Here is a 13,205-nt window from a genome sequence, read left to right on the forward strand (position 1 = left end):
GGCGGCTTCTCCCTCCGGCCGGAGGTCTCTAACCCGAGCTGGAGACCTGGAACTCCGATCCTAGAGAGAGCCGATGGATGCCCGCGTCCAGGGCACAGGGAGGCCGGGATCACCGCCTCTCTGCCCCAGCAGCAGGTGGGCGAGAGCCAGGCCTAGGCTGAAGGACCCCGGGCCGGGCCTAGCTTTCACCGACCGTTGCCAGAAGAGGAAAGGAGGCCAGAGAGGAGACTTGGGGGGACTCCGGATGGGGGTGTGGCTTTTCTCTGGAGCGCGGGAGGCAGTGGGCAAGAAGTGCCCGACGGAGAAGCAGCTCTACCCGAGTAGGTTCCCCAGCCGCCGCCGGCCCCGTTGCCGTCCCAGGCAGCGCTGCCTGCTTCTCCTGGCTGGCCGCGGGCAGCTCGCCCCGCCAGGTCCGTGGTGACGGAGGGTGGGGGATCTCTTCCCTTTTGTTCCACTAAGTCGCCTTCCCCGTCGCTCGCACCCGCCCCAGTTCCACTGCAAACACTGGGCAGAACAGTGTCCAAACCAACCGCTGTTTGTTCAGCGAGGCGCTGGCCAGACAAACACACAACCACTGAGTCACAGGCAGAAATCCCCCAACCCCCGCCCCCACGGGCCACACCGGAGAAGGCAAAACAGACCCTCGCCCCTAGTCTCCACCTCCCGCAGCCGCAAATTACAGACGCACTGGAGCTCGGGGACAGACAGGGGCGCTGGTGAACCGGGACTGTGGCCGGCACAGGGCACACACCAAGCGTTCGGTGGCCTTTCACAGCCCGGCCACGCGCAAGCCGGACCATAACTATACACAGAGTTTCGCACAATGATTCTGACCGGCCGGCCACGCTAAACCCAGCCGGACCACACCGGGACCCTCTCCACGGCGCGCCTCCACGCACGCGCGCAAGCTACCCCTCACATAGCCCTCGGACTCCAGGTTCCGCCCCCAAGAGCTAGGACCCCCGCGGACTACATTCTCCGAGAACCTCTCGGCCCACCCCGCCCTCCCCTGGCATATCTTCGCCTTGATTGGACGCCGGCCTCCATTAATCCCACCTCCAGATGACGCAGTCCGCTTCCTTCGGAGTCCCAGTGCCGAGGGGGCGTGGCTGGGAGGAACTTGGGCTGCGTATTGTCATGGAGACCAGAAGCGGTCCGTCGCCGAGTCCGGCGGCTGGGAACTAGACAGAGCGGCGCGCGGAGCCAGAGCCCGGAGGAGCATGCGACGGCTCGAGGCTGCCTCTCGGGCTGACCGTTCCGGGTTCAGGGTAGGCCGGGGTTCTGCGGGGAGCGTCCCCGCCCCGACGCGTGGGTCCCCGCCTCCCGCGGCCGCACCGCCCCCGGCTCCGCCCGCTCAGCCCGGCTAACGGTCGGCGAGGCCTGCCACGAGGGAGCGTCCGCGGCCCGCGCACAGCCGCGCACCAAGCCGATGGCGTGGATGCAGCCGGGGGCCCGCGCGTGGGCCGCCAGAGCTTGAGGCCCGCCAGGCGGGTGCTGCGGTCCGCGTGCGGGAAGGCACGTGGGCGTGTCTCCCGGGCCCACGCGTGTCCCCTGCATCACTGTCTCGGCTCTCGTCCAGGACGACGACTTCTGAAAGCGAGCCAAGGAGGTTTGTGCCACCGAGAGCCCAAGTCTGTCACGCAGACATCCTCATTACATAATCCGGCCACTTGGGCGGCTTGGCTGTTTCTGTCACCCACCCCCCCCACCCCATCTTGCTCCCCACCCTATTTTTTTCTTCTACTGTCTTCTTTTTGGTGTGAAAAGCTAGAAAGAATCCTGCAAGATATTGAAGCATTTAGAATTTATGGTTTTGTTTCCGTGGTTGTCAGCTCCGCTCTACATCAAATTTAAGGCTCATTTCTTAAGGATGTCTCTATTTTCTGCTTTATTTGCACATTGATGGCTCTGCTGCTCTGCTGGCCTCAGCCGCCTGCGTGTGATACAGTGTCGTGTGAATAAGCAAGGAGAGACTAAGGCTGATCATTAGCAGGCAGACGGGATTCAGATAGCATCTGGCGTCCTGTCCTTTCTCCCTGTTTATAAGAAAGCTTTTATATTCTCGCTCGGTAAACACATTCTAAACACAAGGTTTTTAACTTTTTATCTTGATAAAGGGGGAGGATCGACACCCTCTCTCCCACACACACACTTTTTTTTTTTTTCATTTTCTTTTTCTGTTCATCCATGTGGGGGCTTGCTCACTTGTTAGCTGTAGCTCCGGGTTTCTTGTCACTGAAGCTCTTTTTCCACCAGCAGAGGTAGGCTCTATCTTCCCTCATGCCAAGTAACCAAGACTTTTTATTTCCCTTTACTGCTGCATTCGTATATTTCTAAACATGTTGTACCAGGGATAGGTTACTCGGATTGTTTTTAATGTAGGCTTGTTAAGCTTCATTTAAAAACTTGCCAAGGGTTTATTGGTTTGTCGTGTCTGCACGGATCCAGTTATGACTAGCTCTTAAAACACAGAGCTTTAAAAATAAGACCCACGATTGTGCTGCCAAGATCTGGCATGGAGCTTGCTCTTCAAGTTTTGGACAAATAGGGTTGTCATTGTTTCTATCAAGTGCAAAGGAGGTGACGCCTGTTTATTTAGTGTAATAGCTGTTTACAGTTAAAACTTTAAAGACTTACAAAGTAGATCTGCTGGATTTTAAAGATCTCAATCGTTCTTGTGGCGGAGACACAACACCAGCATCAGGAAAGGCAACAGATTGCTTCTGTCATATCGCTCTGCTGTTTTCGAGTGTACTTAAAGGATTATGATTGATAAGGCTGTCTTGCTGGAGAATGTTGACACAGGTGTGCATCGTTATCTTAATTAAGATCCAGAGAAAATGTTGTCTATAAATGGAGACAGAAGAAGAGGGCATAATTTTGTACAGTTTTGCTTTTGGATAATTTAATTGCACTTGAAACCTGTCTTTGAGCTTCCAGATTTTGTGAGCAGTTTGGCAACAGAAGTTTTAGAGAGGAATACTTTAATGTTAAATGTTCTGGCATGTTCTAGTACTACTTGTGGCTTTTTGGCAATACTTTGTGTCGGCTTTCTTTGTACTCCTTGTGGAATAAAGGCTCTAATTTCTAAAGCAAAGCATTAAATAGAGGGCTGTATTGTTAGGCAGACATTCGTTAGTGATCAACATCAATCTGTTGAGGAAGGCGTGTTCAGTGTGCAAGAAACAGGGAAATAATGAAAAAGTAAATAGATGAGAAATATATGCCTTGTAAGGTTTGGGGAATGAACAGTCTCCCCAAGTACCTGGGTGATCTGAAACAATTCCCTTTTCATAGCATCGATTGCATAGCTTCAATGTTTGTGGAATGCCTCGTTTTCATTTGTAGAAATAGAGGAAAACTTTTACTCCTTCCAGAATAGTGTATTATATATTTTAACTAATGAACAAATGATGATGCTTCAGCATTAGTTTAGTACCCAGATTCTAACCTGGGTAGTCATTAAAAGAGAACATCATCCTTTCCTAGGACTCGCTCAGTGACAAGGGGGAATGCTGGTGGCCGCTTACCCTTGGCTTATCCTGCACCTTGGACCCTTTAACATAAGTGCTACATTAAAATTTTCCCTCCTCTTTGTAGCGCGACGTTTCCTGGAAGCTGGTTGTCAATCAGCATTTGTGTAAGATGTGTCTATGCTTTCCTTTAACATTAAACCTCAGGGTAGAAAGAGGAAATAAAAGTGGAGGGGACCATAGCATATGATGGGACAGGTCAGGTGTAGAGTCATGGCTCCTTTTTGACTCAGGATAATTAGCTGGTTAAAATTACACGGGGAACTAAAATCAAAGGAAGACTTACTTAGATGTGTTTGCTGAAACAAGAGAGTTAATTTTGAGATAATTGCTTCATTTATCCCACAGACACCCCCCCCCATCAAAATGTTTCCTCAGGCAACTACAGTCCCCATCTTTTATGCTATTAGGCATGTGTTATTTTTAAATTAGATATGTTGTGTTAGAAGAGATGGAATATTAATACAAATGAATTCTCCATTCTAATTAATAATACAATTATGAATGTTTGTATGTTCTAGAAATCTTAGAAAAAAATTATAATGCTCTTTAGTTGATGAGCTGGAAATGAATGAACTCATGTAATCCTTTGTGAATTGAATGGGCTGTTTAAAATAGATTATGAGCACAGTGTCATCATTGGAACAATGTTTTAATTCTCAAACAGTTCCACCTGCTTTGACTGGTAGAATGTATGTTTTCATAGATTTCTCTTCAGTGTCTATGTTGCATTAGCTTCTGTTTTTAACGTTGTTTTGATACAGAATAGTTTTTCTGAGCAGATAGGCAACTGACACATTTCTATAAACATGTAAAACCTCGCAGTGATCTCTTTTCCTTGTTCAGTAATGACTAGTTTGTGTTCACAGCTTTCCTCTGAAGTGCAGTACTGATGACTTATTTCTGCATAAACTGTTTGTGCTGTCATAACTCTAGTATACCTCCGCAACAATTTAGCCTGCAAATCAACTAAGATGTTTCACAATTGAAAACCAGTATATTGTAATGCAGTTTGAGTGCAAGTCTTTATTAGTGAGGATGCACTTAACATTTGTTCAGGAAAGGAAAATACAATTTTCTCCTGCAGCTGTCATTTGTGTAATCCATTTTCCTAGCCTTTTCTCAGGCTAATGATATTCCACACCTTGATACAGCTCTTATTTGTTTATTTGCCATAATACAGAATGATATCTTGGAGAAAATTGGATTAGACATCCATATGTAATATCCCCAAAGTATTGCTAGTGCTCTATGTTCTCTTATAGAGAATCATTTTTATTTTCTGTACAGGTGGTATGTATGATATTTCTATAATATACATACAATGTTTCTGTAATATAATTTGGATATTTCAGCTAACTTTCACTTCCAAATTATGGGGTTGTTTCCCATATGGACTGAAATTTGTTCTTGCACATACCGAGACTTACCTGCCTGCTTTGGGTGCACTTGTATATAAAGTTGCCAAATAGTGCCAAGGTGGCTTCACCAAAGTATGCATGTTAGTAACGGGGGCGGCGTGGATGGTGGGCAAATGCCACCTGAGGCCTTTGATTTTTAAAATTCTATTAGCACGTTAAACAGGAATTTGGTAAATTTAAAAATTGTTCATTTGTGCAATGGCTGAATAATTTATCATTTGTCTTGGAATTGCATTGAATAATTTATTTGAATGATATCATTGGATAGTGGGATTTATAAGTAGGTTTTTACAATTAAAATCAAGACCAAGGTTGTGTATTTAATAGAAATTAAATTACTGTTTAAAGGAAATATTAGAGTTATAACAAATCGCATTTTGGAATTATTTCTATGATCTGGTCCTTTCAAAAATAACTTTAGCACCAGCTTTGGCCATAGAAATCAAGCTTTTAATGACAGAAAGTATACAGGTAAATGGGAAGCTTGTCATTGTTTTAAAATTGGGGCTTCTGGGTATAGTGGTTAGGAAAGGCTAATGAGAAAGAATTACTTTGCAGAATATTTGTGCTTTCTAAGGGATAGAACAAAGAACTGGATTTAGTGAATTGCAATAAAGCAATAAAGTTGGTGGCTGATTCCCCAACCCCCCTCCAAACAAACAAACAAACAAACAAACAAAAAACCAAGCTAATTTTACTGAAGGCAGACTAGTTAGTCTAGCCTTTGCTAGAACAAATGCTTCTCTGAATTGTTGCTATAGGCCTTAGTGTGGGCTTGTCTGTAGTATGAAATGCTATTTAATGGTTTGTAAATAATAGACTTGTGTTCCCAGTACTGATTGAAACCTACTGAAACATCACAACAAGCTAGAAGCACAGTGCAAATGTAAAGAAAATGTTAAGCAGGGAGAAATCGGACTCCTCTTTGTTTACCTTTAAGCTCAGGGTTCTGCTCTGTTTTTAAACTATGCTAGAATTTTTGAATTTAAACACAAGAGGATGAGGTTTGGTTGTTTTTTTTTTTTCTCCTAAGAATAAATATTGGGACACACACACACACACACACACACACACACACACACACACACATATATATTCATATATACATGGATATAATATATATGAAATATCTAAGTATTCAGGCTTATCAAGGTACATATCTGTTATGAGCTGGATTTACAATTAAGATTCGGGTTTCATTAAAGGTAATCAAGTGCATTAGAACTCTTCCTCTTACATGAAATAGATGCAGTGCAGTGGGGGCCATCCTTTTTTTGTAGTAATGGGTTATGGCTGATTAATTGAGAAGGTTGTACTAAATGTTCTCGAGTGGAAATAGCTAAAGAGTATGCTTTTTAAGAAATGCATCATCCAGGAATAAAATCAATTCAAGTATCAGTAATTAAGTTGAAATTCCATGAAGGAAGGAAGTCGTAGGAGATGAAGCTAACTGTGGCCATTTTCTCTTTAAGAATCGCGGTTCGTAACAGAGCCTCTGACTGCCTGTTGGAAGGAGGTGATTCGGAAGACAGCGAGGTAATATTATGTCTTGTCAAGAGCACTTTTCTCTGTAATCCTGAACCTTATCATACATGAGAACTCTATCCAGTAGACCGAATTTCTTTAATTTTGAGCTATGGGAACCAACCTGTTTTTTCTGCTAACTTTCTGAGCCTGCTTCTCCCAGGGCTACAGGCTGTGTTTAGAGAACTGAGAAATAGCATTTCGGCCTACTCAGCGCCCTTAAAATAGCTTCTTTCTGCGAATTAGATCTGCGATGGCTTCCTGCACAGCCCTGGCAGATGACATTTCAGTTTGGGATTGACACGCGCTCAGCCTGTTGTCCATCTGTCCTCATTTACCTCTTACTCCTTTGTTGCATTTTCCTAGGGGTGCTTTCTCCAGGGTGACTGACCAGCAGCCCAGCACAGGGGAAGACTTGCCCAATGGCCTTGGTTTATACAGACCAGCAACAGTCTGCCTGGAGCAAGTGAGACGTCGTTTCTTTTCCTGGTCTCAGCCCGAGCTTTATTTGCTTTCGGAAACCCTGGCCAGGCCCATCCCTTCCCTTCCCACCACGCTAGGTTGGCTGCTGCGTTCTCTGCAGCTGTTGCTGAGGCTCACACAGAGTAGAAGACTCTACTACATTTGGGATGGCATCTCTGATAATTTACTCATGTGTGGTTTTGTCTTGAAACCTACTGCTGGCATTGAAATCTAAGATTCCTGAAAAACAGCATTGGACTCCAACTGCATCTTCGGGAGAGGCTCCGTCTTATGGTCCTGTGCTGCCACGTTGACTGAGGAAGGTTTAGTGATAAGTCAGGCCATTCAGAAGATCAATTACTTTGTCTGGGATTGTTGACACAGACCTCAATTACTTAATAGTATTTAGATCTGTTTGTTTTTCTTTTTAAGAAAGGCAACATTTTCCCTGTCATTACAAATTTTTACTCCCTGACCTATATCTAGTAAGGGACATTAATAAAACAGTAAAGGGCTTCATGGTGTCTAATTATATAATTAGGAAAATGGTAAGAAATGTGGTAGCTCAAATTGATTTCTTCCATTAAAGCTCTGAGAGCACATTTACAAACCTGCTGAAAATGCTGGGGTAGTGTGGAAGTCAAGTGTTCTGGGGGAGCCCTGGAGCAGAGGGAGGAATATTAGTTTCAAATTCTTTTCCCCACGTCTACTCGCAGGCTGTCCACAGCTGGGGAACCATTACAGCGTAGTCAGAAAATGCCGATAGCAGGGTGCTCATTTGGAAGGCAGTTTACATTGGCACAAGGATTCAGTATTGTAACCATGACCAGCTTCACACCTGGCATGGCCGGGTTATTACTGCTGCTTCTAATACAGCAGCTGATGGTACAGCTTGTGCTTAGATTCTGGGTGTTCTCCAGCCAACTAGGCCTTACTGGTCATATAAAGCATTGCAACATTACTAAGTTGAAACATGTTTGTTAATAAAGGGAAAACAAAATTCAATATTTAGGCATCTGAGACCTTTATGCCAGTTGTTTTAGATCATAAAGGTATGATCTTGACTTGTAGGACACTTTTTTTTTTTTTTTTTTAGTCGTTGTAATAGGGATAGAATTATACTGGAACCCACGTGTCTTGTTAATTCCTGATTTTATTCTCTTTTTTTTTTTTCTTAAATAAAAGGCAAGTGTTGTAGAGTACAGTTGGAGTCATATGCTGACTTGCTACCCATCAGGGTGTGGAAAAGCAGCCTTGATTAATTTCAAGCTGTGAAAGGGGCAGGTAAAACTGTTCACAGCGGAAATTTACTAATGCACCAACCATTTAAATTAAATGTTTGTTAACATAATAGTGATGGCATTTTCTCCTCCTCCTCCTTGTGGTTTTGTCCAACTCGATGTTACGGTGGCAGTTGCGCTGACTGTTAAGTGTTTAAATGATGACACCATTATGTGAAGTGATTCTGAAATGAGAGACTCCAGCCAAGAATTACATCTGCTCCCATCTCCTTCAAATCATACTCGATGGCAGGACAGATTATGATTGATTTGTTTGTGACAGATTGCAGGAAACAGTCATTGATTTTTCAATATTTTACCTTAAAATTATTTACAGTTGTAACCATAGGGAGGTATTTCCATGGGCTGTCAGCTCCTGAAAGACTAAGATAATATTCCCTGCTCTCTGACAAGACAAATTACCTGTAATGAGTGCAGTAGCTGAAGGGTATACTTTTATTTTAAAATATGTCAATAACCCCAGTGACTAAACGAATATTGATTTAGCATAATGAAGCCTGAGTAATGTGAAAATGAGCTTTTTCAAGGGGCATGGTAAAGACTTTCTTTTTAGCTGGTTGTAAGAAGCTTTTCATTCCTCCCAGCTAACTGGGGAAATACAGTTTTTATAAGCAGCCCACCAGGAATGATGGTGGCGTCTGTGATAACTGGAGTCCCAGTGCTGGGCCCCTTGGTTTTAAGGGTTCTTCTCAAGTATTATTTGGGGTCTCTTTCTTTAGTTATTGACTAGCTTCTGATTTGTTTGATGCTATCTTTACCTGGCCTAATATTTTTGCAATTCCCACATTAAAATGAAGGTATTCACACAGCCATCTGTAGATGACATGGGGTTCTATTAAGACATTTCACATGGGTTGTTGTAGAATTTAATGTGCAGTGTTTTGTGGCAGGCCACCTCTGTCTTGACACTGGATTGCTTTCTCTGCAAGTAAAGATTAGTCCCCTGAGTGCCGGTTTTTAGACACCATTGCAGAGCTTTATTTTTGTCATATTTTATTCCCTTCTTTCAGGTAATCCTAGACTTTTTATGGAGTAAGACCTCAATATATAACATCCTTCAAGCAAGAAATAGGTATTAGTGTGTTTATACACCCAAGTGTGTGAAGATTTTCAATCTGGCTTATATCCCCATGTCTCACTGGTAAGGAGAAAGTGTGATGAATTAGGCGAGTTGATGTTCACTAGGAAAAGACATATTCAGAGATGATAACACAATGATATTTCATGGGGACCTAACTCATTTTATGGTAACTAAGTCATAAAATCAATATGGAAAGTCCTTTTAGAAATTAAAACGAGTTGATTGAAGGGATGTTTGGCCGATTGTGCTTGCTCCCTGGATGCGATGGGCCTAGAAATGTGGAAAAGCAATTGAAAATGCAGCTCATATCTACATGAAGGAAAGGATGAGCTAAGAACACAGAACTATTGTTTCACCTTTTCCCTAAGAATTGCTTAAGGTGTGGCGTGGGTGGCCACTTGTCTTTGTTGTGTCCTGCAGTGAACTGGATGTATTGTGAAAGGCTGTGGCTCTGACTTCCTGCGCCTCAGGGTTCATCTCCATACCATCACCTGCCCCCACAAGGGACTTTTGAAATAAAGAAATACGAGGCATGTACCATTGGAACCAGTGGCCTAACATCTTCAGCCTTTGAGATTGCATTTATAGTTGTTAAGTCAGTATGATAACCATAGAATTACGTCTTCTAAGGAAAAAAAATAGTTTTCTCGATAGATTTTTAGATAAAGTATCTTTGCATCAGACCAATGTGTGTTAAGCAAACACATCTATGTTGTTGTTTCTTTGGGGTAAAGTAGAGCATTACAGTAGCCACTTACACCATGCCGCTGAGCTGGGATCGCTTTATTTTACAGCACATCCAGGATTATCTTTATAAACTTAATTAAATCATCACAGTGAAGGCTGTTTGAAGAAAAGGATTCCCTTGAATATTAGGCCTTTCTCTATTTCTTTTCTCTTCTTAAAAAAAAAAATCCTGCCCCAGTTCTCTTGTAGGGAAAAACTATGTATGTGATTAGGTAGGACAGTTAAAACTTACAGAGGAAGAAAGACCCCTGCCTTCAAAATCTTTCCTATTTGTATCTGTAAGACAACAGTTTACTTTGACATGGTTCATACCCATCTACATATATATATATATATATTTTGGAATTTACTAAACCTTGTCACCTGACCTTCTAAGATAACCTAATATAGGAACAAATTAGCATATAATTCTATTTTCCATATGACCTCTGCCACTTGCAGAATTGTACCACCCCCTTTCGGGGGTGGTTTAGTCCCTTATTCATACCGTAGCCTTGGTGTTTGCAAAGGCTGTGTGCACCCACGCTGACGTTTTTGTTATTGAAAACATCTTAAAGTAGCAGTTAGAGGAAGCACTTCACCCCATTATCAAGTTATTAAAATGTCTCCACAAGGTAGCATTTTCAGTTAGTGTCCACAATTGATTAGTAGGTTGTCTTCTCCCACATATGAAGCAGCATGGCCAAGTTAAGTTGTAATCAGTGGTGTACAAGATATTAAGGGCTGACAAGGATTGTGACAAATAATTATTATTTTTCGATTCAGCCAGTGTTCCTGGGTTTCCTGAGCTCTCATTCTGTCTGGATGTAAAGTATGCAGAGCATGCCGGTGCCTGGGAGATGCTGCTGTGCTTAGAGGCAGCTGTTGATGGACTGCAGTATTCTAACAGCTCCAACGCAGCCTCTGGGCAGAAGGTGAAGTGCTTCTGTATCACTAGTTCTATTGAAAATGTTTAATGTTACAATGCATTGTTGAATGTTCGCTGCTTTAATCAAAGAATAGAAAAGTGAAAGAAATTTTATGTTAATTCATTTTTCCAAAATAAAATATCTATTTGATTGGATGAATATTGACGGTTAAGAAAGTTTTTAAAATGATGCTTCTAGCAATCAGATATCATTAGGTAGGCTTAAAATCACTTTCTAACCTGCTTCTGTTATATTTATGGGAGAAAAAGATGACAGGGAACCACATATACTTTTAAATTCTCTGTATTACAACCCCCAATAGAACATTTCCTCCTGAACAAATCTGTCCATGCAGTTCAGAGCTGGAAGAAATTTGCCTGCCCTGGCAGAGCCTTCAGTGTGTGGGGAACATCAGATTTGTGTGAAGAGGTCGACATCCGGTTTCCCTAAAGGTAGCAGTGACTTACTTCCTCGCCGGCCTTTGTGGCATCCGTAGAAAAGGGAAGGATCAGTCTGCAGTGTGTGCCTCCAACTCTAGTGGCAGGAACATGGAAGGTGTGTGTCTATGTCGAGATCACCCCTAGGCAAGAAACCAGGAGAGACAAAGATGCCAGCAGGTACAGAAATTACTATGGGTTTTATCTGCATGGCCCAGTTTGTTCTTCATCCACCTCTGCAGTTGTTACAAAGACTCCAAGCCTATGGATACTTCTGAAGCTTAGATCTCGTTATGTCAAAGCAAATTCAGCATAAAAGCTATAACGTTTCCCTTCTTGATTTTTGTTTGGTTTTTGTAACTGTGTTTGTGTGTGGTGGTGGTGTGTTTTGTTTTTTGACACAATGTTTCTGTATATTCCTCGCTGTTCTGGAACTCTGTACAACAGGCTGGCCTCAAATTCACAGACAGCTGTGGGCCTCCATCTCTTGGGTGCTAGAATTAAAAGTCTGTGCCACCACACCTGGGCCCCCTTCTTAATTATATCTTTAATTAAACTTTATATTTTGATATAATTATAGAGTCAAAGGAAGTTGTACAAAATACTAGAAATGTCCTTGAACCTGTTCCCCAGTTTTTCCCAGAAGTAATATTTTTACAGTACATTTAATGTAACAGCCTGGATATTGATGTTGACGGATCAAGATAGGGACATTTCCGTCACCACAAAGACCTCATCTCATCCCTTGGTGGCCATGCCCTCCACCCCCACCCCAGCTGCAGGAAGTCTGCCCTCCGAGCCTATGAAAAATGTCTGCGGACAGCCTTAACCTTTAGGATGGGCTTGTTTTATGAAGCTTCAGGTTGTGTGTGTGTTTTACCTACCTCCCTGTTAGTAGCAACTCAAGGCATAGCAGTGCTGAAGTTTAACCCCTTATGGTTACAGTTGTCTTCGGGCTTTGACTGTGACAGATAAAGCTGCTACACTTAGTCATGTGACGGTTTTTGTGTGAATATGTTTCTTTTTCTGGGATGGGTGGCCGTTGGTGAAATTGTGGAGTGATTGCTTTTCAGACTGTAATTGAGGGAACAAGGCAAGGAGGCTATTTACATTTTTTTGTGGAATTTTTTAATATCAATTACATTAGTTAATAATTTTAAACTATATAGGCTATCTTAAATTATTTGTAGTTAAATAGAAGAACACATTGTTTTAGAGTCTGGGTTTTCTTGGGTCCTACTTAGATGCACTTTAGATTACACAGCTATTCTTTTCCCCAGCAAATCTTCCTGCTTATAGAAAGGTGTACACACTGTTGAGAGGGTGCTGCAAAGGTCACAGTTACTCAGGAAAAATGGGGGCAGTTTTCTAGGTTTAACAGAGACCAGACATCAAAGCTTCACTGTGACATCTGGACCCATAGACTCCGCTTCGGCCATTCCATACCACCTGCAGGATTACCCGTATGGTGTCCGGCTGGTGGTACACAGAGGGCTTTCAGTTCAACCATGCGCTTAGAGAAAAAAAGAACTGGAAAACTGAAAGTCAACCTTTTCAGGTACACAGTCTCTAAAAAATATGTAGCTACTTTACACAATGTGAGGTGGACAAAAACAGCTCTGATTCCTACCCAGCCCTTGTGGGAATTATACCCAGTTATATGTTAGTTACTGAGACATGATAATGCCTTACAAAGCCATATGTGATATTTTGGGAAGACCCTGGGAAAGGAATTTTAAGGAATGATTGTTATTCAGATCCCCTTTCATAAGACATAATGATGTGACAGTG

General features: G+C 42.7%; 1 protein-coding gene across 1 annotated transcript; it reads left to right on the top strand.

Annotated features, from left to right (window-relative positions):
• The first annotated feature begins 73 nt into the window (after positions 1-73).
• LOC132657108 (uncharacterized) lies at positions 74-9,245 on the top strand. The gene is made up of 5 exons (XM_060393327.1): positions 74-410; positions 1,063-1,193; positions 1,273-1,609; positions 6,427-6,490; positions 6,845-9,245. Exons 1-5 carry the CDS (start codon positions 74-76, stop codon positions 7,173-7,175), a joined length of 1,200 nt encoding a protein of 399 aa, XP_060249310.1. The 3' UTR covers positions 7,176-9,245.
• The last annotated feature ends 3,960 nt before the right edge of the window (positions 9,246-13,205 follow it).

The sequence above is a fragment of the Meriones unguiculatus genome, chromosome 10 (genome assembly GCF_030254825.1).
Source record: "Meriones unguiculatus strain TT.TT164.6M chromosome 10, Bangor_MerUng_6.1, whole genome shotgun sequence".
NCBI classification, from domain to species: domain Eukaryota; kingdom Metazoa; phylum Chordata; class Mammalia; order Rodentia; family Muridae; genus Meriones; species Meriones unguiculatus.

What these genes read in the sequence shown, in the direction of transcription:
- LOC132657108 (XM_060393327.1), top strand. Translation starts at nt 74, where the DNA reads ATGGATGCCCGCGTCCAGGGCACAGGGAGGCCGGGATCACCGCCTCTC. An exon ending in CGGGCAGCTCGCCCCGCCAG is followed by an intron (nt 411 to 1,062) that starts GTCCGTGGTGAC and finishes TCCCACCTCCAG; the next exon opens with ATGACGCAGTCCGCTTCCTT. An exon ending in GTGATTCGGAAGACAGCGAG is followed by an intron (nt 6,491 to 6,844) that starts GTAATATTATGT and finishes GCATTTTCCTAG; the next exon opens with GGGTGCTTTCTCCAGGGTGA.